This window comes from Candidozyma auris, chromosome 4, assembly GCF_003013715.1.
Source record: "Candidozyma auris chromosome 4, complete sequence".
NCBI lineage: Eukaryota > Fungi > Ascomycota > Pichiomycetes > Serinales > Metschnikowiaceae > Candidozyma > Candidozyma auris.
Window position 1 is genome coordinate 53,584 of NC_072815.1, and position 24,103 is coordinate 77,686.

At 46.0% G+C, this 24,103-nt stretch overlaps 10 protein-coding genes and 1 non-coding gene across 11 annotated transcripts; 7 read left to right on the forward strand and 4 right to left on the reverse strand. All coding sequences in view use genetic code 12, as the record gives it.

Annotated features, from left to right (window-relative positions):
- Positions 1-7: 7 nt before the first annotated feature.
- Positions 8-2,293, forward strand: CJI96_0003698 (putative ubiquitin-protein ligase; the record flags this gene model as incomplete). The annotated part of the gene is made up of 1 exon (XM_029036941.2): positions 8-2,293. One exon carries the CDS (start codon positions 8-10, stop codon positions 2,291-2,293), a length of 2,286 nt encoding a protein of 761 aa, XP_028887997.2.
- A 634-nt stretch (positions 2,294-2,927) lies between these two features.
- CJI96_0003699 (serine C-palmitoyltransferase LCB1) lies at positions 2,928-4,643 on the forward strand (the record flags this gene model as incomplete). Its single annotated transcript, XM_029036942.2, has 1 exon — positions 2,928-4,643. One exon carries the CDS (start codon positions 2,928-2,930, stop codon positions 4,641-4,643), a length of 1,716 nt encoding a protein of 571 aa, XP_028887998.2.
- A 145-nt stretch (positions 4,644-4,788) lies between these two features.
- Positions 4,789-6,528, reverse strand: CDC23 (anaphase promoting complex subunit CDC23; the record flags this gene model as incomplete). The annotated part of the gene is made up of 1 exon (XM_029036943.2): positions 4,789-6,528. The coding sequence occupies one exon, from the start codon at positions 6,526-6,528 to the stop codon at positions 4,789-4,791; it is 1,740 nt and encodes a 579-aa protein (XP_028887999.2).
- A 70-nt stretch (positions 6,529-6,598) lies between these two features.
- CJI96_0003701 (uncharacterized protein) lies at positions 6,599-7,735 on the forward strand (the record flags this gene model as incomplete). Its single annotated transcript, XM_029036944.2, has 1 exon — positions 6,599-7,735. The coding sequence occupies one exon, from the start codon at positions 6,599-6,601 to the stop codon at positions 7,733-7,735; it is 1,137 nt and encodes a 378-aa protein (XP_028888000.2).
- Positions 7,736-7,755: 20 nt separating this feature from the next.
- Positions 7,756-8,160, reverse strand: CJI96_0003702 (mitochondrial pyruvate carrier; the record flags this gene model as incomplete). Its single annotated transcript, XM_029036945.1, has 1 exon — positions 7,756-8,160. One exon carries the CDS (start codon positions 8,158-8,160, stop codon positions 7,756-7,758), a length of 405 nt encoding a protein of 134 aa, XP_028888001.1.
- Positions 8,161-8,360: 200 nt separating this feature from the next.
- CJI96_0003703 (uncharacterized protein) lies at positions 8,361-12,839 on the reverse strand (the record flags this gene model as incomplete). Its single annotated transcript, XM_029036946.2, has 1 exon — positions 8,361-12,839. One exon carries the CDS (start codon positions 12,837-12,839, stop codon positions 8,361-8,363), a length of 4,479 nt encoding a protein of 1,492 aa, XP_028888002.2.
- A 2,035-nt stretch (positions 12,840-14,874) lies between these two features.
- ACO1 (aconitate hydratase ACO1) lies at positions 14,875-17,232 on the forward strand (the record flags this gene model as incomplete). The annotated part of the gene is made up of 1 exon (XM_029036947.2): positions 14,875-17,232. The coding sequence occupies one exon, from the start codon at positions 14,875-14,877 to the stop codon at positions 17,230-17,232; it is 2,358 nt and encodes a 785-aa protein (XP_028888003.1).
- A 139-nt stretch (positions 17,233-17,371) lies between these two features.
- Positions 17,372-17,444, reverse strand: CJI96_0003705. Its single transcript has one exon. It is a non-coding gene; the product is annotated as a tRNA-Lys (tRNA).
- A 1,537-nt stretch (positions 17,445-18,981) lies between these two features.
- Positions 18,982-19,869, forward strand: SPE3 (spermidine synthase; the record flags this gene model as incomplete). Its single annotated transcript, XM_029036948.2, has 1 exon — positions 18,982-19,869. The coding sequence occupies one exon, from the start codon at positions 18,982-18,984 to the stop codon at positions 19,867-19,869; it is 888 nt and encodes a 295-aa protein (XP_028888004.1).
- A 123-nt stretch (positions 19,870-19,992) lies between these two features.
- On the forward strand, positions 19,993-21,169 carry RAD14 (DNA repair protein RAD14; the record flags this gene model as incomplete). The annotated part of the gene is made up of 2 exons (XM_029036949.2): positions 19,993-20,037; positions 20,090-21,169. The coding sequence occupies 2 exons, from the start codon at positions 19,993-19,995 to the stop codon at positions 21,167-21,169; spliced, it is 1,125 nt and encodes a 374-aa protein (XP_028888005.2).
- A 798-nt stretch (positions 21,170-21,967) lies between these two features.
- Positions 21,968-24,094, forward strand: HSP90 (Hsp90 family chaperone HSP82; the record flags this gene model as incomplete). Its single annotated transcript, XM_029036950.2, has 1 exon — positions 21,968-24,094. One exon carries the CDS (start codon positions 21,968-21,970, stop codon positions 24,092-24,094), a length of 2,127 nt encoding a protein of 708 aa, XP_028888006.1.
- Positions 24,095-24,103: the final 9 nt, after the last annotated feature.

A 24,103-nucleotide genomic window follows, 5' to 3' on the forward strand; every position in this document is an offset into this window, starting at 1 on the left:
ACCCCAGATGGTCGACAATACGCCAGACTCCCTCAACCCGTCCAACAGCTTTCTAGGAGCCATCCGAGACGCCATAGCTGAACAGTCACAGTATGCTGACGACCACCTGATCACATGGGATCGCTTCGGATCGTTATCGGCTTATGTGTGCTCCTTCTACGGGTTCTCCACGATGTTCCTTGCGTTTATCCTTAATCGTACGGCAATCTTTGCCACGGCTCGTTCAAGCAACTGGCCAGGACTCAGATTGGCCCGCAGTCGGAGCGCCAATTCCCGCTCTCAGTGGCTTTTCACGATCACTACCACTTTCCTCAGGCTCTCTGCCGCTGCTGCGTTGCTTTACGCGATGAAAAATGTGCTTGTGACGCTAAAGATTATCAAGGATAATGCTCAGGACCCTGACCTGCTTCCACTTTTGATCCGGCTCATTCCTAGTGACTGGCTTCAGTACGACCCGGTGAAATACGCTACCGACCGATATATGAGTATGCCCAGAACAGAAGTACGCTTTGGTCCGACATCAGATATGCTTTGGCCCGTGTACTTAGCTGCAAGCTACCTGGAGTTTATCGAGGTGTTCGTCTCGGCGATCTCCGGGAAAACTCCGAAAGTGGGCAGAGCGATCACCATTCTTGAGCTCTCTGTGTCTCTTCAAGAGGTGAGCTCCGGGTTGAGCTTTCTCAGGAAGTATAACACAGCAAAGAGACCCACAGAGCAAGTGTTGATGGTGTGCATGTTTCTGTTGGCAGACCACCTTCTTTTCCACTTCGGGACCCTCTTGTACGGCAGGAGGTACCGTTTGATCCCCCTGTCGATAATTAGCATCATGTTCCTCAGCTACCACTTGCGCTGCTTAAGGAACGGTTCATGGATCAATTTTCCCGCTGTGATCATTTCAGCTTACACTTCGCTACTATTCTTGTGGGCGGTGATTATCCTGTGTGCATTGATCTTCCTTCTTGCTATCATTGCCAAGGGATCCAAGTATGAGGAACTCCAGTTTGCCAGTTACTTTTCTACCTCCGAAGAAGGCAACGAGTTTTTCTCGAAGCACATTGGTTGTTCTCTTGACGATGACTTTTTCCTGTTCTCTCTGAAATTGAGTTTATTTGCAATCACGCTGGCCGGCAGATCAAGTTACATTACAGAGTATAATTACGTCACGGGTTCTCAGAGCACCTGGATCGAGCAGTCTTTGGCAGATAAATTGTCATCTATCTTTGGCGCTGGTAGCCTTAGTAGAGATGCCGATTCGGTGAAAAGCGGGAAGATTCTTGCATACCTCAAGGCGAACCGAATGTCAGGATACGGGAATCTCGTAGACAGGCCACCTCTTCGTCTCATCTCGATGGCAAGAGACGAAAAGTTCAACTTCAAATTACAAGGGGCTTGGAAACAAAGGTACCACTACTTCCGCGAGTCCATTGTGCGCTTGTACCAGCTCGTGTCAGCGTTGATTAGCTCATTCACCTTTCAGTTGATACCTAACCTATTCCGTAAATATATCTTGAGAAGACCAGTCAGTCTCTGGGGCAGTGATCACGAAACAGAGGAAGAATACAGACAACGCCAGAGCAGAGCACCTAAGTTTGTGCAGCAGTTCATCAAGAAGAGAGAACCGAAACAAAGTTCTGGTTCCAAATTCAACATCAACGATCTTCAAGATGACGATATCGCTGCCCAATACTCAACTTTACTACAAAGTGTCGAGTTCAATGAGGAAGATGAGTCTCCAGACTACGTCATTGAAGACCATGAGCTGGAATATGAGACGGATTCAGAAGCAGAATCTATTGACCTCACGCATGGCCAAATAATCCCAGGAAGAACGCCCTTGCAAGCCACAGCGGTAACTCTGGCGCTTGGGGAATTGATGACAGCAGAAAATTTGCTTGAGATGCTTCAGGAGGACCCAGATTTGCTCATGCAGCACCTTAATTACGACAGTGCCAAAGAAGGAATAATGACCAGATCCCGTTATCGTGCACGCAACCGGAAGGGGTTCCACGAGGCCGAGGAGCTTTTGGACTTGCTCTTGACGAAAAGGGCTCGAGAGGAACGCAAAAACACCCGATCAGGCCAAGATGGCGGCGACGACGACGACGAAGACTTGCTAGATGCAAGATTAGCATGTGTCGTCTGTCAAGTCAACATAAGAGAAATAATTACATGGCCATGCAAGTGTTTTGCCATATGTGAGAGCTGTCGTCTCAGTCTCATGGCAAAAAACATGGAAGGCTGCGTGTGTTGTCGAAGAGATGTTGAAGGTGTATCCAGAGTTTATCTTCCTTGAGCTAGACCTCAAGATAATGATTGTGGTCCCCACGAGGCGTAACCACTATTGGGTGCAAAAAAAGACCTTAAGAAAGAGAAGCAGGGCAGAATTGCGAAAAAGCGAAATATTGCAAATTACCACAAAAGCGGGATCCTCATTCGCATCTTTTGCCCGTGGGGCAACCTGGAGCCACATTTATTCAGTATTTCGGAATCTTCACCACGGGCAGCTTTATTGTAAAATGAGGTCGAACGCAAAGTTCTCACCTAGGGGAAATCTCACGCGGGAGCGCAAAATACCACCGGTGCAATTGAGAAAATCAATGCTCGCCCCTAAGTAAAAAAACCCATTTTTCCTCCCGCGATGCGTCTTTTTGCCTAGCCTGCTCACTAACAAAAACGTAAAAACGGACTTTGGCATTGCCCACCCGTGCACCGCGACCACACATTCACAATTACAGCCGGGTACATTAAATAGCGTGTTAGGCCCCAGTGGAATCCCAGTCTTGTCAACCAAATATTGGAAACTGGATTCAGGGAGATAAAAATCTCACTGGTTAAGCTATTGGTATTTACATTTTTCATCTGCCTCGCTCGCGTGCCTTGAATTTTCCAAGGCGCCCCCATTCAAAATAACGTTCAAGATTTTTAACATGTCAACTATTGAAACCGTCACCTCCACGACAACGGCGATACCGCCCACGGCGGAGTTGTTGGAGGCTGCCTTTAGAAAATATGTTCTTCGCTATTTGAACTTATTGGACCGGGTCCCGGGAGGAGCGGTTCTTTTGCGCTACATCAAGTCGTCCTACAGAGACGACCCAATTCGGTCGTTAATTGAGTTTTCGTTGGTGATTTTCGCCGCCACTTACTTTTTCTCTTCGAAGAAGAAAGAAAACAGAAGGGATTTGTTGACCTTGTCGAAGCGGGAAATCGATGAGCTCATTGAGGACTGGCAGCCTGCCCCGTTGGTAGAGCCAGTAACAGAAGCTGAGAAATGGAGACTTGAGGATATGGTTGTCAAGGGAGAGAATTCCTCTCACATTAGCATCGTGCAGCACCCTGAGATTCCCCTGGCGGTGAACTTGGCCGGTACAGATTTTCTCAACCTTAACGCTGATCAAAGAATGAAGGACGCCGCCAGACAGACCATCAACTCCGCTGGTGTGGGCGCCTGTGGGCCACCAAACTTCTACGGTACTCAAGATGCTCATGTGCGTTTGGAGGAGGACTTGGCCCGCTACTTGAACACAGAGAGCGCCATTCTCTATGGTCAGGATCTTGTCACTGCTGGATCTGTCATTCCTGCTTTCTTAAAAAGGGGTGACTTGGCCGTCGTGGACAGCGGTGTCAACCAGGCAATTCAAAAAGCCTTGATTGTCAGCAGATGCGATATTGTGTGGTATAAGCACAATGATATTGATCATTTGGAGCAAGTTTTGGGCGAACTCCAAGGTGTTTTGGCGAACCAGAAGCCATTGCGTAGGAGATTCATCATTACGGAAGGTTTGTTCGCCTACTCTGGTGAGCTTGCCAAGTTGCCTGCCATCGTCGCTTTGAAGAACAAGTACAAATACAGATTGTTCTTGGACGAGACCTTGTCTATCGGTACCATTGGCAAGTTGGGCAGAGGTGTTTGTGAGCATTTCGATATCGACAGAGACGAGATTTCCATCACCATTGGCTCATTGGCAAACGCTTTCTCTTCTTCTGGAGGATTCTGTGCGGGAGTAGAACCAATGATTCACCACCAAAGAATCAACTCCAACGCCTACGTCTTCAGTGCTGCGCTACCACCTTACTCTGCTAGAGTTGGCTCAGAGGCCATAAAGTTGATCTCTGAGGATGTTACCGGTGACGGCGAGTCAAGGCTTCTTCAGGTGTTGCATCAACTCCTTAGACAAGCATACGATAAGTTGACGGATAACTTAAAAGATTCCAAGTATTTTGAAGTCAAGTCAAGCAGGTGGAGTCCTATCATCCATTTGGGTTTCAAAGATGAGTACCGCAATGTTCTAGAGCTCCCTGAGGTATACGGAAACAATGTGTTATTGACCACGGGCAAGCCTTCGAAAAAACAGAACCCATTCAACGTCAAGTACACGTTAGAATGTTATATTCTTCAAAAAATTATCAACGCAACACTCTCTAAGGACCACGTTTTGCTCAACAGGACAAGAATCGTCTATGAACAAGAGAATCTTCCCGTTTTGAGCCCCAGATTGTTGATCCACCTCAACATCGGCGTCACTTGGGAAGAGTTAAGTGCTGTTCTTGACGACTTGCCCTCTGTTATGAATGCTATTTGCAAAGAGGTCGAGCTGCCCGCTGACTTAGACAGGCTCTACAATGAGATGATCAGCCAGTAAGCAAATAAGCTCGGCGTCGTTGGACTTATCGTGGCCGTTGGACTTATCGTGGCCGTTGGCATTTTAATAACTATAAATAATTCTCTAGACCAATGTGGCCCTCCCCTACATAGAACGCTTGAACGCAGACCTACCCTGTTTTTAATTAATACGTCATTCTCTCCCTGGCATCCTTCGCTATAGCTCTTGCCTCTTCCACATCGTGAGCGTTATCAAAGTTAGATTCCCTGGCAAGATCATATGCCTCATTGTACCTATGACTCTCCAACGCATGTCTTGCAAGCCATAATCTGGCTTTCGACGTTTCGTCACTGAGACCCCAGTCGAACTCTTGTTCCAAGCACATGCGCATATACTTGTATGTTTCCTTCGAGCGACCAAGTTTTTCTGATATGGTGGCAAGCTTGTAACAAATATGAGGTTCCACACTAACTTGAGGCTCTCCTTCCTCTGTGTTAATCTCGTTGAGACTATCAATAGACAAGGCTTTTTCAAACGAACGCACAGCTTCTTCCAACTTGTCAATCTTCTCGTAGCAGTTCCCAATGGCCTGCCACATACGTTTATCCATGGGTTGCAAGTTCGTCGCTCGTTGGTAATAGTAAAGTGCATACAAGTGCATATCCAACACTTCATATGCCTGTCCCAAACCATACCAGGCTCTGAAGTCTTTGGCATTGATATCGACAGCCCTTCTGTAGGACTCTATTGCCGCATGCGAGTTCTTGAGCTCCACGAACTCGTGGCCCATCAATGTCCATGCACTAAGACAAAGTTTATTAAGTAGGAGAGCCCTTCTAAAATACATCACTGCCTTTTCGTGTTCACCTTTCATGGAGTGGTAGTTTGCAACGATGCAACACGTCTCTGAACGGTAGTTATCAATCTGGGTGGCATGGTGGGCAAGGTACGCTAGCTTGGACTTGTTTTCCATAACATATAGCATGTTGGAGTATGTATCTAAGTCATCAAGACGTACCGGATCTTTCGCCAAGATCTCATCAAACATTTGCTCTGCCTGAAAGTAATCAAGCCCATGATATGCTACCAAGAATTTTTGTATCTTGAGGAAAACAAAGTCAGGGAAGAGCTCGACCAAGCTGGTGAATTTCTCCGTGAACATTGCCAGCTGCTGATAAAACTCCTGCAAAAGTACCACCTCGAAGAGGGTGAACATAACATGCCCTGCTAATGTTGGTTCCTTCTTCTTGACATGCGTGACAAATTTGTGGGCCTCCTCAAATGTGGAGAATGTAGCAATAAGCTCCTGCCAACAGCTCCAATTGTACGGGAATAACTTCACCGAGCAAAATAGCAGTTGCTGAGCCAACTGGTGTTTCTTCTTCTTGTTGTACGTGAGACCTGCCAAAAAATGTAAGTGGGCATTCTCTTCGCCAGCTTTCTCATGATACAGATCAACTTTGGCAACAATCTTCCCCAAGGTGCTGTTGAGCTCTTCCAAAGTCTCTTGCCGATGCTCCTGGTCACTTTCATCCGAAAAGCTTTCTTGCGCTTTGAGCATGCTTTGCTTGTGGAACGAATTCACAGACCCATCATTGTCCTCCGTCGCTTTCTTGTCTATACTGATGAACATTGAGTACAAGCGCAAGAAAAGAGCGTCTCCAGATACGCAATTCCGAAGCGTGTAAGCCGCACGCGAGAACTCTTTGTTGTTGAAGTAGTTTTTCGCTAGCATAAACTGGAATCGGTCCCGTTTCTGCTGTGTTGATAGCGTTGGATGCGTATACTCGAACTCCTCCTCCGTAGATGCCAACCCAACAAGCGCTTCCGTAGCCCATTTGGCCGCATTATACAAGCACAAATCATCTAGTAGAATAGCCGCCTGGTAGAGGTCATGACGTAGTTTATGTACTTCTGTGGGCATGCGGGATCTCAAGTGATTTTGGAGTGAGACATATGTTCGCACTACAGAATCTCATCAACATACTTCAATCATGGTGAAGGAGGAAGACTTGCTGACGTCATTGAAGCAGCTCGAGGGGTCTTTGGATTCAACAAATGAATTGTTGCTGCTTGTGAATAAGATTGCAGGGGAGAAGGAGGCCAACATGGCATCTTTAAGACTGGCTCAGAGAAAAGCGATGTTGGACTCACTCAACGTGAAGAGAACGCATAAACAGTACAAAGTGTGGGAAAACGAAAAACGGGACAACTTCATCGCCAGCGAAATTAAGGCGTACAACAAGAAGTACGCTCAGATGTCGAGGTTGCACACAGAATTGAGCGAGTTGGAGGAGAAGTTGAATGATACTAGAAAGCAGGTGTATTTACCCAATTTCAGATTCTCCATTCAGACGTTACAAAACTACGATAACGGATCTCTTTTGAAGTACGTTAAAAAAGACGAGGCAGGTACCTATCCTCTGCTGGTACGTTTAGGTGAGCTATTCAGCCTTGAGCCAAACTCAACTCAGTTAGCACCAGACTTCCAAACTTTCAATAAACTTGTGAATTTGGAATTCCATCTCCGAACGCTCTGCCAAATCAAATACGAGGTGCTTCTACGGATCAAGGCGCATCTTGATAACAAGAACTCTCAATGGGCCAAACGAGACAACTCACTTAATGCGTTTATTACACGAGATCTCCGCGAGACGATAGATTTGGTGAAGAAGATCAGGGCCTCAGAGACACAAGATTTAAGGGACATTGACGTTGACTCGGAGTTTGACTACGATGGAGAGCGTGACGAGGAGAGAGATGATGAAGACGAAGAGAAGGATCCTGAAGAAAATGGCGAAGAACAGAACGAGGACCAAGGCGAGAACCAGAATGAGGAGAGAAGTCACGAGGGGAAGGATCATGAGGAGAATTACAACGGCGAGGATGACGTAGCAAGATCTGGCGATGATGAAGAAATTAGGGAAGTTGAAGAGTCACAAGCAGATGGGGATGCCCAGGACAAGATGAATGTCGATCAAGAGGAGGGTGTTCTGGAGAAGCAGGTCGAGGACGACGAAAATGAGGAAGAGGGCCTCCAACAAACCGAAATTGGTGCTCAAGCAGACGAGGCTAACGACGCAATGGATGCGGTTGGAGATCAAGAGTCTACGGAAATGCTTATCGACTAAATGTAATGGGCTTATATATCTTATTGCTGGACAGGTTCCGTCTTAACCGGCTCGGCATTGGCAGCCAGCCCGTTGAAAATATAGTGGAACACCTGGCTGGCGTTGTCGCCCTGTGCTCTTCTATAGTTGACAATCCTTGTGAGCTGATAGCCTGCAACACCACCAAGGAAGAAATTTACAGATGCCAAAAGATAGTTTCTGGGTCTGATGGCGAAGCCAGCCCATCTCGTCCAGATGGCACCGGTGGCGAAAAGTGCCAATTGTTGTGTTCCCGACAACTTCTCGACGGGTCTTTGAATGTCATTGAGACCGGCAATAACTAAACTCCATTTAAACACAGGTGCCCAGAAATGCACAGTTTTCGGTCCGGTCTCTGCGTTGAGAAAACGTTGAAATTTAGATGCGTGTCCAGCAGCAGAGGCCATGGCGATGTGGGAGTGTTTTGTGTGTTACGCTATTTGCTAGGAGCAGATTGGTGTATAAGTACGGAATACTCATTTCCACCTTTTGATATTTTCCTGCAGACAAGCGGCTCACCCTCTCGCTCGGTAAGAAGCACTCCTATCAACTCCGACTGCCACCAATTTTTGTAATGCTACAGGTTCTTTAACAAAAATCTATGAATCTATTTATTAGCTTCGCACATGCTTCGGAATTCACTGTTGGGGTCTCGAAGAAGGCGGCCAGGCGTATCAAACTCCTTGACCTCTCCATGATCCAACACTAATATGCGATCGCTATCCATAACAGTATCCAAGCGATGTGCAATTGTAATGATTGTCTTTTCTCTAAATTCACGACGGATTGTCTCCTGTATTATTTTGTCTGTTTGCACGTCCACAGCCGCAGTGGCTTCGTCAAGAAGTAAAACCCTGGATGGGTTTAGGAGAGCTCGTCCCAAACACATGAGTTGTTTCTGACCAGCAGAAAAGTTGCTTCCTCCTTCACTTACCCGACTATCCAAGCCTAGGCCACCGTCAAGGCGCTCGACGGAAGTTTTGAGGTTAGAAAGCTCCAAAACGTGCCATAGTTTCTCATCGCTATGTTCACAGAAGGGATCGAGATTCTGTCTCAAGGTGCCTTCAAATAGGTGCGAGTCCTGAGGGATAATACTGAGATTGTGTCTGAGGTCAAAAAGACGCATCTTCAGAATATCTATATTGTCGATGCGAATAGTTCCCTCACTGGCAGAGAGCATGCGGAATATGGCCAAGACCAACGAGCTTTTGCCAGCGCCAGTACGTCCAACCACGCCGATCTTCTCTCCAGGCTTGACGTCAAAATTCACTTGCTTGAGTACCAAATCAAGATTCTTCGCATATCTAGCAGAGTAATCTGTGATCTTTATCTCTCCATGCTCTGGCCACAATGGGATTCTCTTGACGTATTGAGTGTCGGGGTTTTCCTCAGGTTCCAATTCTGCGTACTCAAGACACCTCTCTACCGAAACGATATTCGACTCCACTTCAGCAGAGAAGCGGACAATCAACCTAAGCCAGCTGGTGACTTGCAAAGAATAGCTCATCACAAATCCCACCATACCAGCACTCAATGGTTTGGCAGAAGAAGCCCTGTAGATCAAAAGTGATGAGGAGATCCAAATCAAAAGAGATCCCATCATTTGCAATCTGACTGAAAGCCACCTATTCACAGAACGCAACATGTAGAGACTTCGAAGGTTGAAGTCCACGTTGGCATCATTGATGAAAAGAAATCTATCCTGTTGTCTGTAAGCTCGTATCGTATCCGCACCAGTCAAGCTTTCGTGGAAGTGTGCAAAGATTGGAGACCGAGACACTGAAACTAGCCTCTTGATTTCTCTCTGCACAGCAATGTAATATATCTGGAAGTATCTGTACGAGAATGCCGACACAACCAATACAAAGAAGGATGGAGGGATTGCGAAAACCACAATCACAAGGGTCATCGTGGTTTTCAAACAAGCATTGAGGAAGTTGTTGAATGATCTGGGTAAGGCATCATCGACTTTATTCACATCGTTACTGAATCGGTTCATGATTCTTCCAACAGGGGTTCTCTCGAAGAAAAGCATGGGAGCTTTCATAATACGACGAGCCATTCGCTCATGTATAACTTTACCACCACGAAGACCCAAGAATGCCCAAAACAAGACGCCTCGGGCCAGGGTCAAGATACTTGTCGTGAGGCCCAAAGCTGCATATATCAGTATAAACCTGAACGCTTCGGAGTTGTCCCCGATGGAGGAGTTTCTCTCCGCCCACTCTTTAAGCCAGTATGTTGTACGAACAGAAATGAGAGTCGATGCGATAAAAATGGCAACCCACACAAGTACGCCACTAAGAGAACAGGCCTTGATATAGTCGTAATAAATCTCCCACTTTACTTTGCCCTTTGCAGAAACCTCTGCTGATTGCGCTGTTCTCTTTGCAGAGGTATTCTTCTTGAGAGGATCCCACTCAAATGGTGCAATACTTGCTCTCTTCGGTAATGGTACCTGGATCACTTCGGAGTCGCTGTCATCAGAAAACGAACTGATTGATTCTGAGCCTGAACCAAATTCGCTAATCAAGCTGTGAAGCTTGGGGTAGCTATCCAGATTGATTTCGTTGTATTTTGCTTCTTCTCTCATCCTTCCATTCTCTAGATAGTATATTTTTGTAGCGTACAGCAATACAGGGATATTGTTTGTTGCTAGAACCACTGTCAGTGCCGCCAATAGACCCCTTTTACTGAAAATCTGATCAATGATGTTTTTACCTACATGACTGTCAACTGCACTCAACACGTCGTCAAGGACGTATATGTTGGCCCTGGCATAGACAGCACGCGCTAAAGCCAATCTGGCTTTCTGACCTCCGGATAAAGATATGCCCTTTTCGCCAACTTGCGTATCATCATTGTCCGGGAGCACTTTTAAATCCGGGAGAAGCTGACATGCTTCGATGGTGCGTTGATAATACTCTTCGTCAAGTTGATGCCCAAAAAGAATGTTTTCTTTAACTGATGCATTCATGATCCATGGATTTTGTGTGCAATAGGCAATGCTACCGTGAAGCTTAATGGGAGACGGTTTTTTATGAGGTGCCGAAGAATGAATAGCCTCAAGTTGGCCGATTATGGAGGAGAGCAAAGCGGACTTGCCGGATCCCACTCGACCTACAATGCAAACAAAGTCACCTTTTTGCGCCTTCAAGTTAATATTTCGAAGAGCGTACTTGAAGCTGGCAAAATCCATATCTTCGGTTATCTCATTGGTGTCAGGTTTACTCCAAAGAAACGATAGATTTTGAATCTCCAAAGACGTTTTGTGGTTGCTTGGCTTGATGGCAAGAATGTTCTCATCAACTTCGGGACTTCTAAGAAAGTTAGTAATTCTGTCTAGTGCCACTGAGCCATCGATTATGTAGGTGAAAACAGCTGGAAAGTTGAGAATAGGCTTGGAAAGAATTTCAAGCAATGTCAACGCGGGAAAGACGATGTCTGAGGTGAGAGGAATTGAGCTCGTGACAGCAAATGTTGCAAAAGTAGCAAAAGATACTAGGAAAGGGATCAAAATCCATAGAAAGCTGGATACCTGGCCCAATAATCTTTTCTTCCTTAGATTTTTTAACTCGCGGCCATTTCTTATATCAAGCAATTGCTTGAGCAAAGGTTGCTCCCAAGCGTAGAACTTAATAGACCTCATTGATGTAAGAATTTCATTGGTCACACGATTTCTCTCGTCCTTGATCTTCATTTGTTTCTTAGAGAGGCGCTTCTGAAAGCGGACAATGACAGCGTTAGCTGGAAATGAAAATAAGATTACACCTGCGCCAGCAAAACTAGCTTTCCCTAGAAGCGCCCACAAGGAAATCATGCAAATAACAAATTCAGTTGGTGCTATTATTAGAGTGCTAATTTCTTGAGCGCAATTCTGTACTCTTGGAGCGTCAATCGATATGAGGTTGACAATGTCTCCACTGGAGCGCTCAGAAAGAGCCTGGTTCGAGATCCGAAGACTCTTTTGAAACACCATAGAAGTCAAGGAAGCACGAAAACTGAAGCCGAATTCTTGAATTCTCATCATGAAACTATTAGCCATGGACGTTTGAATAAGAGTGACAAAAAACATACCAAAAGAGATAAGAAAACCCCTTAATGCTGGTACAGTCGGGTCAGAAACTTTGTCGCTCACGAATACGATCAAGAGTCTCAAGAGCTGAGGTTGAACAAAATTAAGGACTTTATCGATCAACTCATAAAAAAATGATATGAGACCCAAAGGGCCGAAGGCCTTGATCAATGCCCATAGAAGACCGCTTTTGTTGACGTTTTGATTTTTCTTGGGGTCATAGTGTTTAGAAAGGCGTTGCATGTATAATTCTGTTGATATACGGGAAGGAATCTCAGGCAAGTCTTGGTGAGAAAGCGTACCATTTTCATATGAACTAGTAATAAGCTTATTCATCCAAGTGTATGTTATCCGTTCGACGAAGTTAGGCTTCTTGAGCTCCAATGCCAAAGCCTCGTCATTCATGTAATGAAGGAGAAGCTCATGAGATGGTTTCCACGCACGCTTTGATGCTTCGAGGAAAAACACCACAATGGAAATGATGAAAGATGCTAGTTCAACAAGAACAGCCTCAGTATGAAGTAGAAGAGGCCAATTCGTGTACTTGTCCTGGTAAAATATGGATGCCTGAAGTAAGGCGAGGACAGGCCAGAATGACAACAAAACGCCCGATTGGATTGGCATGGTCAAAGGCTCTATTATATGCAAAGGTAGAACAACAAGTGCCAATACTAAAGTGATTGATGCGAACCCAGCAAGCTTGTAGTCTGCGTATCGTTCATGAATGCTTATCTGAGCTGTCAACCACAACGAGAGAAGCGTTCCCCAGGCCACAAGGAAACATCGTAAGTAGTGCACGAACCTTGTGCTTTTTATGGAAAATGACCCATATCTAGGACTTCTTAGCAGGGTTGCAAGTTGGTATATGGCAGGAAGGCTGATGAAGATCGCCAAAAGAAGTAAGAGCTGCGATAGGAAGCACGGGTTGAAAGCGTTCTCTGCCGTCGGCACCAACGGGTTTAGAAGAGCCCTGGGACCGCATATAAGCGGTTCTGACAGCTTCGGGATCATTGAAGGCAAATATTGGCGAAAGAAGAGGATGAAGAAGTTGTAGAAGTCGGAGTCAGGCCAGTCACGTGGGGTCGGTGGCAGTCAGAACCAGCAAGTGCGACCGGCAGAAGCATTAGAATATTATGAACGTCAAAAATGAATAGCTTTGTGGAACTTTGCGTGTCTGAGATTGCCTTTTGAAAAATATTTCTCCAATTCACTAATTCTGTTTGAATAAGAAGACGGAGACCTGTATTTTCCTGTACACAAGCCAGGGAACCAAGCACAATGGTTGCAAAAAGCTTAGTAGTCGGAGTGAGAGCGGACCGATATCGCCGAAGGAGCAGAAATAGGCAAAATCTTAGATTGGTTGATGGTAATTACAGAAATGTTTTAGGTTGGCTACCAATATTACCTCAGATAGGAGTGAGCGGAGGCAACGAGTCCTGAATTCGCATTGTATACTTGTGAGCATGTAAGTGAGAGAAAAGATGACATCACAGACTATTATCAAATGGGAAGAGAATATAAGTGTTTGCCTTTTCTCTTTTTTGAGGTAAGCCACCTCGTCGGTTCTCTATTTTAAATGAAATGCACAATCTGTTTGAATTATTGTGTTTTAGTGAATTGGGCAGAAAACTGTCAGTATGGGTGCAAAATTAAGTGAATTCAAGCTAAAAGGAAAATCAGTAACAAACATTCAGGGCAAAAATAAATCAGAGAACCATAATTTTTAGAGACATTTCAAGCTCTTGTTCCCATTCTAGGATTATCCCTCCGACTTATTTTCAAAATATCCATCTCACGTCGTGTGAACTTAGTCCAAGGTATCCGATGGCAAGTCCACCAAACATCTCAGCAGTGAGTCAACCAGATTTCTCAGACTTGAATGCTATGTCTTTCTCAAGTCTACCTTAATATAAGCTTGTAAAGGAACATAGTCGTCACAAGAAATGCATATACGTAATCAAGCACTAGACTAGAAAAACTAGCTTCCAGACACCAGACCATCTGAGGCAAAGCCTTACGAAAGGAAGAACGAAATATTACCATTTCAAATGAGAACATGCTGTCTTTGCTGTTTTCCTCATTTTGATTTATCTTGTCTTGTTGCCCTAGTCTTTGTTGTAGTGGTTGCAAAATGTACTCTGAAAAGAACTCACTCTGTTGCCCTGCCACCTCTCTTATCCGGACCAATAGTCCAGCGATTCCGGCCTTCTCGTGCACATATGATTCAAAAATTGGTACTACTATAATGACTCAAGAGTCTTCATTAACATCGTAACGTCCTTTTCAAAAAATTACAAAAGTTAGTGGCTCTTATTTGTGCTTGAATCCACCAGTCTAATCTGGATAAGAGACGTGTATCACGTGACCGTACTCTTTCATGCTAGGGTGCAGTGGTAATTCACATTGCCATAGAGCGTGGAAACCTTGAGAAATACTCACATCATAAATTAACAATATAAGACTAAGATGGCATCTAAAAGCATTAACATTTTTTCTTCTCCGGAACAAAGAGGTCACTGTTTCTACACATTGTTTACATCCCTGAGGCTTCCCTGATTGCTGGACCGAAGCAAAGTCCTCACTGCCCCCACAGGAACCATCCGAGGTTCACGTGCACGGCGCGCAAGGAGGCCGCTCGTCGGCCCCGAAACAAGCTGGCAAATGACAGTGGACAAAATCGCGATTTTCGTCCATGCGAAAACCTGGAGAAACGTTGTAGATCCGAGGGTAGCTCTTCCCCAGGTACTGGCTGACCTCAACTAGAGGTGGTCAATTTCGCCAGAATCCAAAAGACTTTTGAGTGTAGCGAGTCGGGGATCAAATAGGGCTTCTGGGCATACCTTTTTCTTTTATGATTTCCGTGTGTTCAGCCTTACTACTTTGGTTCCCATTTACCCTCGGAAGTTGCCTTACAAATTTCCTCACCCTAATTGGCTACCACCACAGGCTCACTAGGGAAAAAACCCTGCGATTATATAAATGTCCACTACTGCGCACTTTTTTTCTCTTCCCTTTCTTCCACAAAGAAGTTCAGATCACAAGCACCATGTTGTCTGCATCGAGAAGAACTGCCGCCAAGGTGCCCGCCTCTGTGCGTGGACTTGCCACTGCGGGACTTACTAGGGACTCCAAGGTGAACCAGAACTTGTTGGAGGACTTTTCTTTTATCCAGTACAAGAAGCACTTGGAGAATGTCAACATTGTCAAGCAAAGATTGAACAGACCTTTGACCTACGCCGAAAAGTTGTTGTACGGTCACTTGGACAAGCCTCATGAGCAGGACATCCAAAGAGGTGTTTCTTACTTGAAGTTGAGACCTGACAGAGTCGCTTGTCAGGATGCCACTGCCCAGATGGCTATTTTGCAATTCATGTCGGCTGGTATGCCTCAGGTTGCCACTCCTTCCACCGTCCACTGTGACCACTTGATTCAGGCCCAGGTTGGTGGTGCCAAGGACTTGAAGAGAGCCATTGACTTGAACAAGGAAGTGTTTGACTTCTTGGCCTCGGCCTGTGCCAAGTACAACTTGGGTTTCTGGAGACCTGGTTCTGGTATTATTCACCAGATTGTTTTGGAGAACTACGCTTTCCCAGGTGCTCTTTTGATTGGTACTGACTCCCACACACCTAACGCCGGTGGTTTGGGTCAGTTGGCTATTGGTGTTGGTGGTGCCGATGCCGTCGATGTCATGGCTGACTTGCCTTGGGAATTGAAGGCTCCAAAGATCATCGGTGTCAAGTTGACTGGTAAGATGTCTGGTTGGGCCACTCCAAAGGATATTATCTTGAAGTTGGCTGGTATCACCACTGTCAAGGGTGGTACTGGTTCCATCGTCGAATACTTCGGTGATGGTGTCAACACCTTCTCCTGTACCGGTATGGGTACCATCTGTAATATGGGTGCTGAAATTGGTGCCACCACTTCTGTCTTCCCATTCAACCAGTCCATGGCTGACTACTTGAACGCTACTGGCAGATCCTCTATTGCCGAGTTCGCCAAGCTTTACCAGAACGACTTCTTGAAGGCTGACGAGGGTTGTGAGTACGACCAGGTCATTGAGATTGACTTGAACACTTTGGAGCCTCACATCAACGGTCCCTTCACCCCTGACTTGGCCACTCCAGTTTCCAAGATGAAGGAGACCGCCATTGCCAATGGCTGGCCTTTGGAGGTCAAGGTTGGTTTGATTGGTTCTTGTACCAACTCCTCTTACGAGGATATGACCAGATCTGCATCCATCATTAAGGACGCTGCCGCTCACGGTTTGAAGTCCAAGTCCATCTTCACCATCTCTCCAGGTTCTGAGCAGGTTAGAGCCACTATTGCCAGAGACGGTCAGTTGAAGACTTTCGAGGACTTCGGCGGTGTTGTCATGGCCAACGCTTGTGGTCCATGTATCGGTCAGTGGGACAGACAGGACGTCAAAAAGGGTGAGAAGAACACCATTGTGTCTTCTTTCAACAGAAACTTCACCTCTAGAAACGACGGTAACCCAGCCACTCACGCATTTGTTGCCTCTCCAGACATGGTCACTGCTTACGCCATCTCTGGTGACTTGGGCTTCAACCCAATCACTGACACCTTGAAGGATGCCGACGGAAACGAATTCAAGTTGAAGGAGCCACAAGGTGTCGGTTTGCCACCAAACGGTTACGACCCAGGTGAGAACACTTACCAGGCTCCACCAAAGGACAGAGCTTCCGTCGAGGTTGTCATTGCCCCAACTTCCGACAGATTGCAGCGTTTGACTCCTTTCAAGCCATGGAACGGTAAAGACGCTGAGAGATTGCCTATTTTGATCAAGGCTGTCGGTAAGACCACCACTGACCATATCTCTATGGCCGGTCCATGGTTGAAGTACCGTGGCCACTTGCAGAACATTTCTAACAACTACATGATTGGTGCCATCAACGCTGAAAACGGTGAGGCCAACAACGTCAAGAACCACTACACTGGTGAGTGGGGTGGAGTTCCAGACACTGCTGCTGCTTACAGAGATGCCGGCCACCCATGGGTTGTCATTGGTGACGAGAACTTCGGCGAAGGTTCTTCCAGAGAGCACGCTGCTTTGGAGCCAAGATTCTTGGGTGGTTTTGCCATCATTACCAAGTCTTTCGCCCGTATTCACGAGACCAACTTGAAGAAGCAGGGTTTGTTGCCATTGAACTTCGTTGATGTCAAGGACTACGACAAGATTCAGCCACAGGATGAGGTTGACCTCATCGGCTTGACCACTCTTGCCCCAGGTAAGAACCTTATCTTGAGAGTCCACCCAGCTGACGGCTCTCCATCCTGGGAGTGTGAGTTGTCCCACACCTACAACGAGGAGCAGATTGAGTGGTTCAAGCACGGTTCCGCCTTGAACAAGATGGCTGCCGTTGCTGCCGAGAAAAAAGCTCAGTAAACCCTATTGTATTTAATCATTTAAGTTATAGTCTATTCAGTCATGGAATTATATTGTAAAGTTCCCGTCATAGGAGACGAACCGTCTCAAAATATACAAAGTACAAGTTACCATAATAGTCGGAAGATGCAAAAAAGAGAGCCCGACGCGGGGGTCGAACCCGCAACCTTGAGATTAAAAGTCTCACGCTCTAGCCATTGAGCTAGCCAGGCAAGTGTTGCCTGATTGGTTCAGCAAATGCATATATCTCATAATCTAAAGTAATCCTGTATATACAGAGTTAACTTGTGTATAGCTAAATGAATGCAGAGCACTTTTTCCTGAATTTCCCAATGCGATTTGCAGCTTCTTTTAACTAAATTTGTATAGCTTTAAAGCTGAGGAAGAGATGTGTTTAACATCTTGACCTTAGCGATCCTCAATCAATGTATCCGTCAAAAAAAAACTCGTTCGCGGTAGTACATCTGTCAATTTTAACAATACAGAGAAGATTAGCATTGTCCTTGCATAAAGATGACACGCTATACAAAGAGATTAACCATTTTTCGAGTTAGAATGGAAGTGGCAACACTGAAATCCTAACGTCCTCTAATACATGAAGTCTATAAAAACTTCAACCCGGCCGAATTCCACTTTATTTCGTTAAATTGGCTGACTGAACAATAGCAGGCTGGCTGAGATGTAACCAAATGGGTAAAAGTCCCATTGCTTGAGAGATATATCAAAATATCATGTGTAATTCTAAAGTTTCATACGAGCCCTCAACGTAATACTCTTTGTTATCACTTCGTTCTCTCTCACTGTGCTGTTGAGTACCTCGCTATACCTATCCAGATTTAAGACTCTCCTTTTAGATTAGATTCGCAAAATTGATTGTCCGAAAATATTCAACGTACTACTTTGGCATATGCATGGGAACAACAGACAAATGATTAATGATGGCACAGGCTTATCAGTAAAGAAATTTGATGACTCAACAAGTATATAAATCTCTTCATCTCAAGATTATGTAAAGCAAACCAGCAATAAGAACCTTCTGACAATACCCTGCACGTCTAAGGCTGAAGGCTAGGGAACGAGTTCCTTTTTATTCTTTACTTTTTCACAAATATGCTATCGTTCTATTGTCAATCGGCCTACTGTTTCCATAAAATAATTTTAAAACTCAAGAAATGGTCAAAGTGGTGTTATGTGGAAGACGACTTACGGTGTGCACTGACAGGAGCATAAAGCGAGTGAGATACTGTGAGTCACTGCAGGAGCTTATTATTAAGCGAAATGAATTCTCATATGAAGTGTGAACTCTGGAAAAAAATATAATAATTTCTCATCCTCTGATACTCAATTGTTGATCTTCGACCCAAAGTAAGAAAGAAACAACTTTCTAAAGAGTGAAAAAGTGATGTGTCGCCCTTCTCGCGTATCAGGGTCCCGTTAACAACGCCCCATTGTTTGACTGCGAATCGCAGTAGCAACCCACTAAATAACGCAACAGATAAGCATCTCTCTTCACGCTTTAACTTCAAGCTTTCCAGGTACACAACGAACAGGAGACAGGTACCATTAGCTGAACTTCCTCTATCTTCAGAATCCACTTTGAAATTTGGGAACTGCCAAAACAGTAGAGGTGAGAATCTTAGGTGGGCATCGCCGCCCACGTGACATCACCTTGGCAAGCCGCCTTGGGGGGACAAACAAAAATTTTCATCTATTTCCAGCAATTGAATCGTGTAACTCCTGTAGTGGAAAATGTCTGAATTGTCTCATCCCTCAATCAAAGATGGTTGGTTCGCCGAAATCAGCGACACCATGTGGCCCGGCTCTGCCATGTCCTTGAGAGTGGAAAAGGTCTTGTACGCTCAGAAGTCCAAATACCAGGACGTTCTCGTTTTCAAGTCGACAGACTACGGCAACGTACTCGTGTTGGACAACTGCATCCAGGTCACCGAGCGTGACGAGTACTCGTACCAGGAGATGATCACCCACTTGGCCATGAACTCCCACCCAAACCCCAAGAAGGCGTTGGTGATTGGTGGTGGAGACGGTGGTGTGTTGAGAGAGATCTTGAAACACTCGACCATCGAGGAGGCGTGGTTGTGTGACATTGACGAAGCGGTCATTGAGGTTTCCAAGAAATACTTGCCAGGAATGTCCAAGTCGTACGAGGACCCTAGAACTAAGGTTCACATTGGCGACGGCTTCAAGTTTTTGGAGGACTACAAGAACACTTTCGATGTCATCATCACTGACTCGTCGGACCCTGAGGGCCCTGCAGAGTCTCTTTTCCAGAAGCCTTACTTCGAGTTGTTGAAGGGCGCCTTGACCGAGAAGGGTGTTATCACCACCCAGGCTGAGAGCATCTGGTTGCACATGGACATCATCTCCAAGTTGAAGAAAGACTGCAAGCAGATTTTCCCCGTGGCTGAGTATGCCTATACCTCGATCCCAACGTACCCCTCTGGTACCATTGGGTTCATGGTGTGCTCCAAGGACCCTAACGCCAATGTGAAGAAGCCCTTGAGGTTTGAGTGGGACGACAAGTTTGTCGATGAGAACTTGAAGTATTACAACGCCAAGGTGCACGAGGCCTCCTTTGTGTTGCCTCAGTGGGCCGACAAGAGGTTGAATAGAGAGTAACCACGATGTTTACCGTAAATTGCCCATAGTATCCATGAAAGTGTACATGTATTGTGTAGTACTTCTTTTTGCAACCATTAGTGCGCAGTATCAACCCCAGACTCTCACTCAGCAACTCTCCCCATGGCAGTACAAAACGGGATCTCTCCTGAACAAAGGGCCCGAATCGTATGTATAACGACATTTCTATTTTTACTTTCTTTCTCTCACTAACAAATAGGAAGCAAATCGACAGAAGGCATTGGAGAGACTCCAGCAAAGAAGAGGTGGCGACGCTGGTGCATCGCAGCCATCTAACTCATCGGCAGCCGCCCAGGCCAGTTTTCAGAACAGACACAAAGATGCTCCTGGATCGGCGGCTCCTTCACGAGTGATCCTTCCACTTCCGAGAACAGAGCTCACGCCTGAGCAAAAAAAGCGTATTCAACAAAACAGAGAACGTGCGGTAGCTTTACAGAAGGAGCGGCAAAGACAGTATAGAGACGCCACCGCAGAAAGTGACATTGGGCTGTTCAAGACAGAGAGAGAACGAAAAAAGGTGAAGCTAGAGCAACAGTATCAGCCGCCGTCGATTCGAAAACAGGATTATATCGAGTATGACTTCTCCACCATGAAAGATAGCAAGGGAGGGTTTCTTGAAGATTCGGAAAAAAACGGTCTTAAGGGCGTAGAAGAGGAACCGGAGTCGCTTCAGCAGTGGAAAGAAAGACAAAAAAAGGAGCACTTGGTGAAGGATCTAGCGCCGCCTCTTGATTTGGCGAACGCACCCAAGTGCTTTGAGTGTGGTTCCTTGGAAATCGATCCAAATTTGTATTCGAATTTCCGTGAGGTGAGAGTGTGTCGGCGGTGCCAAAAGGAAAAGCAAGACAAATACTCTTTATTGACGAAGACGGAGTGTAAAGAGGACTATCTCTTGACGGATCCCGAGCTTCAAGATACGGGGCTCCTTCCGAGAATTGAAAAGCCCAACCCGCATGGGTTTCTGCGTATGCAGCTATTTCTTCGTTTTCAAGTCGAGGAATTTGCCTGGAAGAAATGGGGGTCGCCAGAGGGGCTAGATAAGGAGTGGGAGAGGAGAGAGACGATGCGTCTTGAAAGACGAGAGAAGCGGTATCAAGACAAGCTCAAGGAGATGAGAAAGAAAACAAGAGCAGAAGAATATACGAGGAAGCTCCGAAATGGAATGTCGCTTGGAGAAAGACATGTTCACAGTTGGTCAGAGCCGATTTCTGCTGGAGGAAACATCGTGAGGCGACGGTGCATCGATTGCGGCATCGAGACCGAGGAGGTGATGATATAGACGGTCAGGATTGAGCTGTAGATAGGTCGAGATGGGATGTTGCAGGTGTGAGGTAGACGTATATCGAGCCATGGACTTGGAGGTAGTTTTTGAACTTTTCAACGGTTGTGATTTGAGGTCGACTTTTCTTGCCACAATTAGCCAAAAATTTCTATAGCTGTTTTATAGATCAAATGAAAAATAGGGGGGTTTTCAGCAGGCGTTGTGACTGGCAAACTGCATCATCTCAGAGGGCTCATCAAGCTCACTTCAAGCAGTTAAGGTTATTTCATAGGCACAAGCCAGAGACAATTCTAATACGTGCTCTTATGTGTGAGCAGAAAAAAAAAGGAACGTTTCGTCAAATAAATGAAACGTTCATAATATCTGAGTATACAAAAGTCTAAACGCCATCATGTTCCCTACAACGAAATCATCTCGACTTTCTTCTACATTGGTCTGGTTCATCTTTTCGCAGCCATTATTTAGAAATAACCACTCGACCTTAGAGGCACCTTCACCATCATAATGAAGATCTCATACTTGAAGAACGCCGATTTCACCTCAGTCCATCTCCAATTTCACATTTTTCTCAATTTCTGCCGCCGCCTCCGTGGAATCCTCTGGAACAAGCGGTCGTCTATTTTCATAGAAGGCCCTGCCTGCACCTCACCTGGCCCATATTGAGCCCATGGAAGGTTATGGAATCTTTGTCGCCGCGCTCGCTACAGCACCACGCATCTTTTTTTGCAACTATATATATTGCTCGGTCCCTTCACTTTTGATCTTCTTCAATCCCCATACTCATAGTCAAGCAGCATGCCCGAGAAGGTTGAAACGCACGAGTTTACCGCTGAGATCTCTCAGTTGATGTCTCTCATCATCAACACCGTCTACTCCAACAAGGAGATCTTCTTGAGAGAGTTGATCTCCAACGCTTCCGATGCGTTGGACAAGATCAGATACCAGGCCTTGTCTGACCCATCGCAGTTGGAGACAGAGCCAGAGTTGTTCATTAGACTCACCCCAAAGCCAGAGGGTAAGGTGTTGGAGATTAGAGACTCCGGTATCGGTATGACCAAGACCGACTTGATCAACAACTTGGGTACCATTGCCAAGTCCGGTACTAAGGCTTTCATGGAGGCTCTTTCCGCTGGTGCCGATGTCTCGATGATTGGTCAGTTCGGTGTTGGTTTCTACTCTCTTTTCTTGGTTGCCGACCACGTCCAGGTCATCTCTAAGCACAACGACGATGAGCAGTACGTGTGGGAGTCCAACGCCGGTGGTAAGTTCACTATCACTTTGGATGAGACCAACGAGAGAATCAAGCGTGGTACCATCATCAGGTTGTTCCTCAAGGAGGACCAGTTGGAGTACTTGGAGGAGAAGAGAATCAAGGAGGTCGTCAAGAGACACTCTGAGTTTGTTTCCTACCCAATCCAGTTGGTTGTGAAGAAGGAAGTCGAGAAGGAGGTCCCAGTTGAGGAGGACGAGAAGAAGGAGGATGAGGAAAAGAAGGAAGACGAGGACGACAAGAAGCCTAAGTTGGAGGAGGTCGAGGACGAGGACGAAAAGAAGGAAAAGACCAAGAAGGTCAAGGAGGAGGTCACCGAGACTGAGGAATTGAACAAGACCAAGCCTTTGTGGACCAGAAACCCAAATGACGTGTCCAAGGAGGAATACAACGCTTTCTACAAGTCCATCTCCAACGACTGGGAGGACCCATTGGCTGTCAAGCACTTCTCTGTCGAGGGTCAATTGGAATTCAAGGCTATCTTGTTCGTTCCAAAGAGAGCTCCATTCGACGCTTTTGAGTCTAAGAAGAAGAAGAACAACATCAAATTGTACGTGCGTCGTGTTTTCATCACCGATGATGCAGAGGAGTTGATTCCAGAATGGTTGTCTTTCGTCAAGGGTGTTGTGGACTCTGAGGACTTGCCATTGAACTTGTCCAGAGAGATGTTACAGCAGAACAAGATCATGAAGGTGATCAGAAAGAACATTGTCAAGAAGTTGATCGAGACTTTCAACGAGATTGCCGAGGACTCCGAGCAGTTCGAGAAGTTCTACTCTGCTTTCTCCAAGAACATCAAGTTGGGTATCCACGAGGACCAGCAGAACAGACCAGCCTTGGCCAAGTTGTTGAGATTCTACTCAACCAAGTCCACCGAGGAGTACACCTCATTGTCCGACTACGTCACTCGTATGCCTGAGCACCAGAAGAACATCTACTACATTACTGGTGAGTCCATCAAGGCTGTTGAGAAGTCTCCATTCTTGGATGCCCTCAAGGCCAAGAACTTCGAGGTTTTGTTCCTTGTTGACCCAATTGACGAATACGCTATGACTCAGTTGAAGGAATTCGAGGACAAGAAGTTGGTCGACATCACCAAGGATTTCGAGTTGGAAGAAACCGAGGAGGAGAAGAAGCAGAGAGAGAAGGAGATTGAGGAGTTCGAGCCATTGACCAAGTCCTTGAAGGAGATCTTGGGTGACCAGGTTGAGAAGGTTGTTGTCTCTCACAAGTTGGTTGACGCCCCAGCTGCCATCAGAACCGGCCAGTTTGGTTGGTCCGCCAACATGGAGAGAATCATGAAGGCCCAGGCCTTGAGAGACACCACCATGTCCTCTTACATGTCCTCCAAGAAGACTTTCGAGATCTCTCCTAAGTCTCCAATCATCAAGGAGTTGAAGAAGAAGGTTGACGCTGACGGTGCTGAGGACAAGACAGTCAAGGATTTGACTACTTTGTTGTACGAGACCGCTTTGCTTACTTCTGGTTTTTCACTTGAGGAGCCATCTTCCTTCGCTCACAGAATCAACAGATTGATCTCTTTGGGTTTGAACATCGAGGATGACGAGCCTGAGACCGCTGAAGTTGGCACTACCGCTACTGCCTCCACCGAGGAGCCAGCTGCCGAATCTGCTATGGAGGAGGTTGACTAAACGACGTAA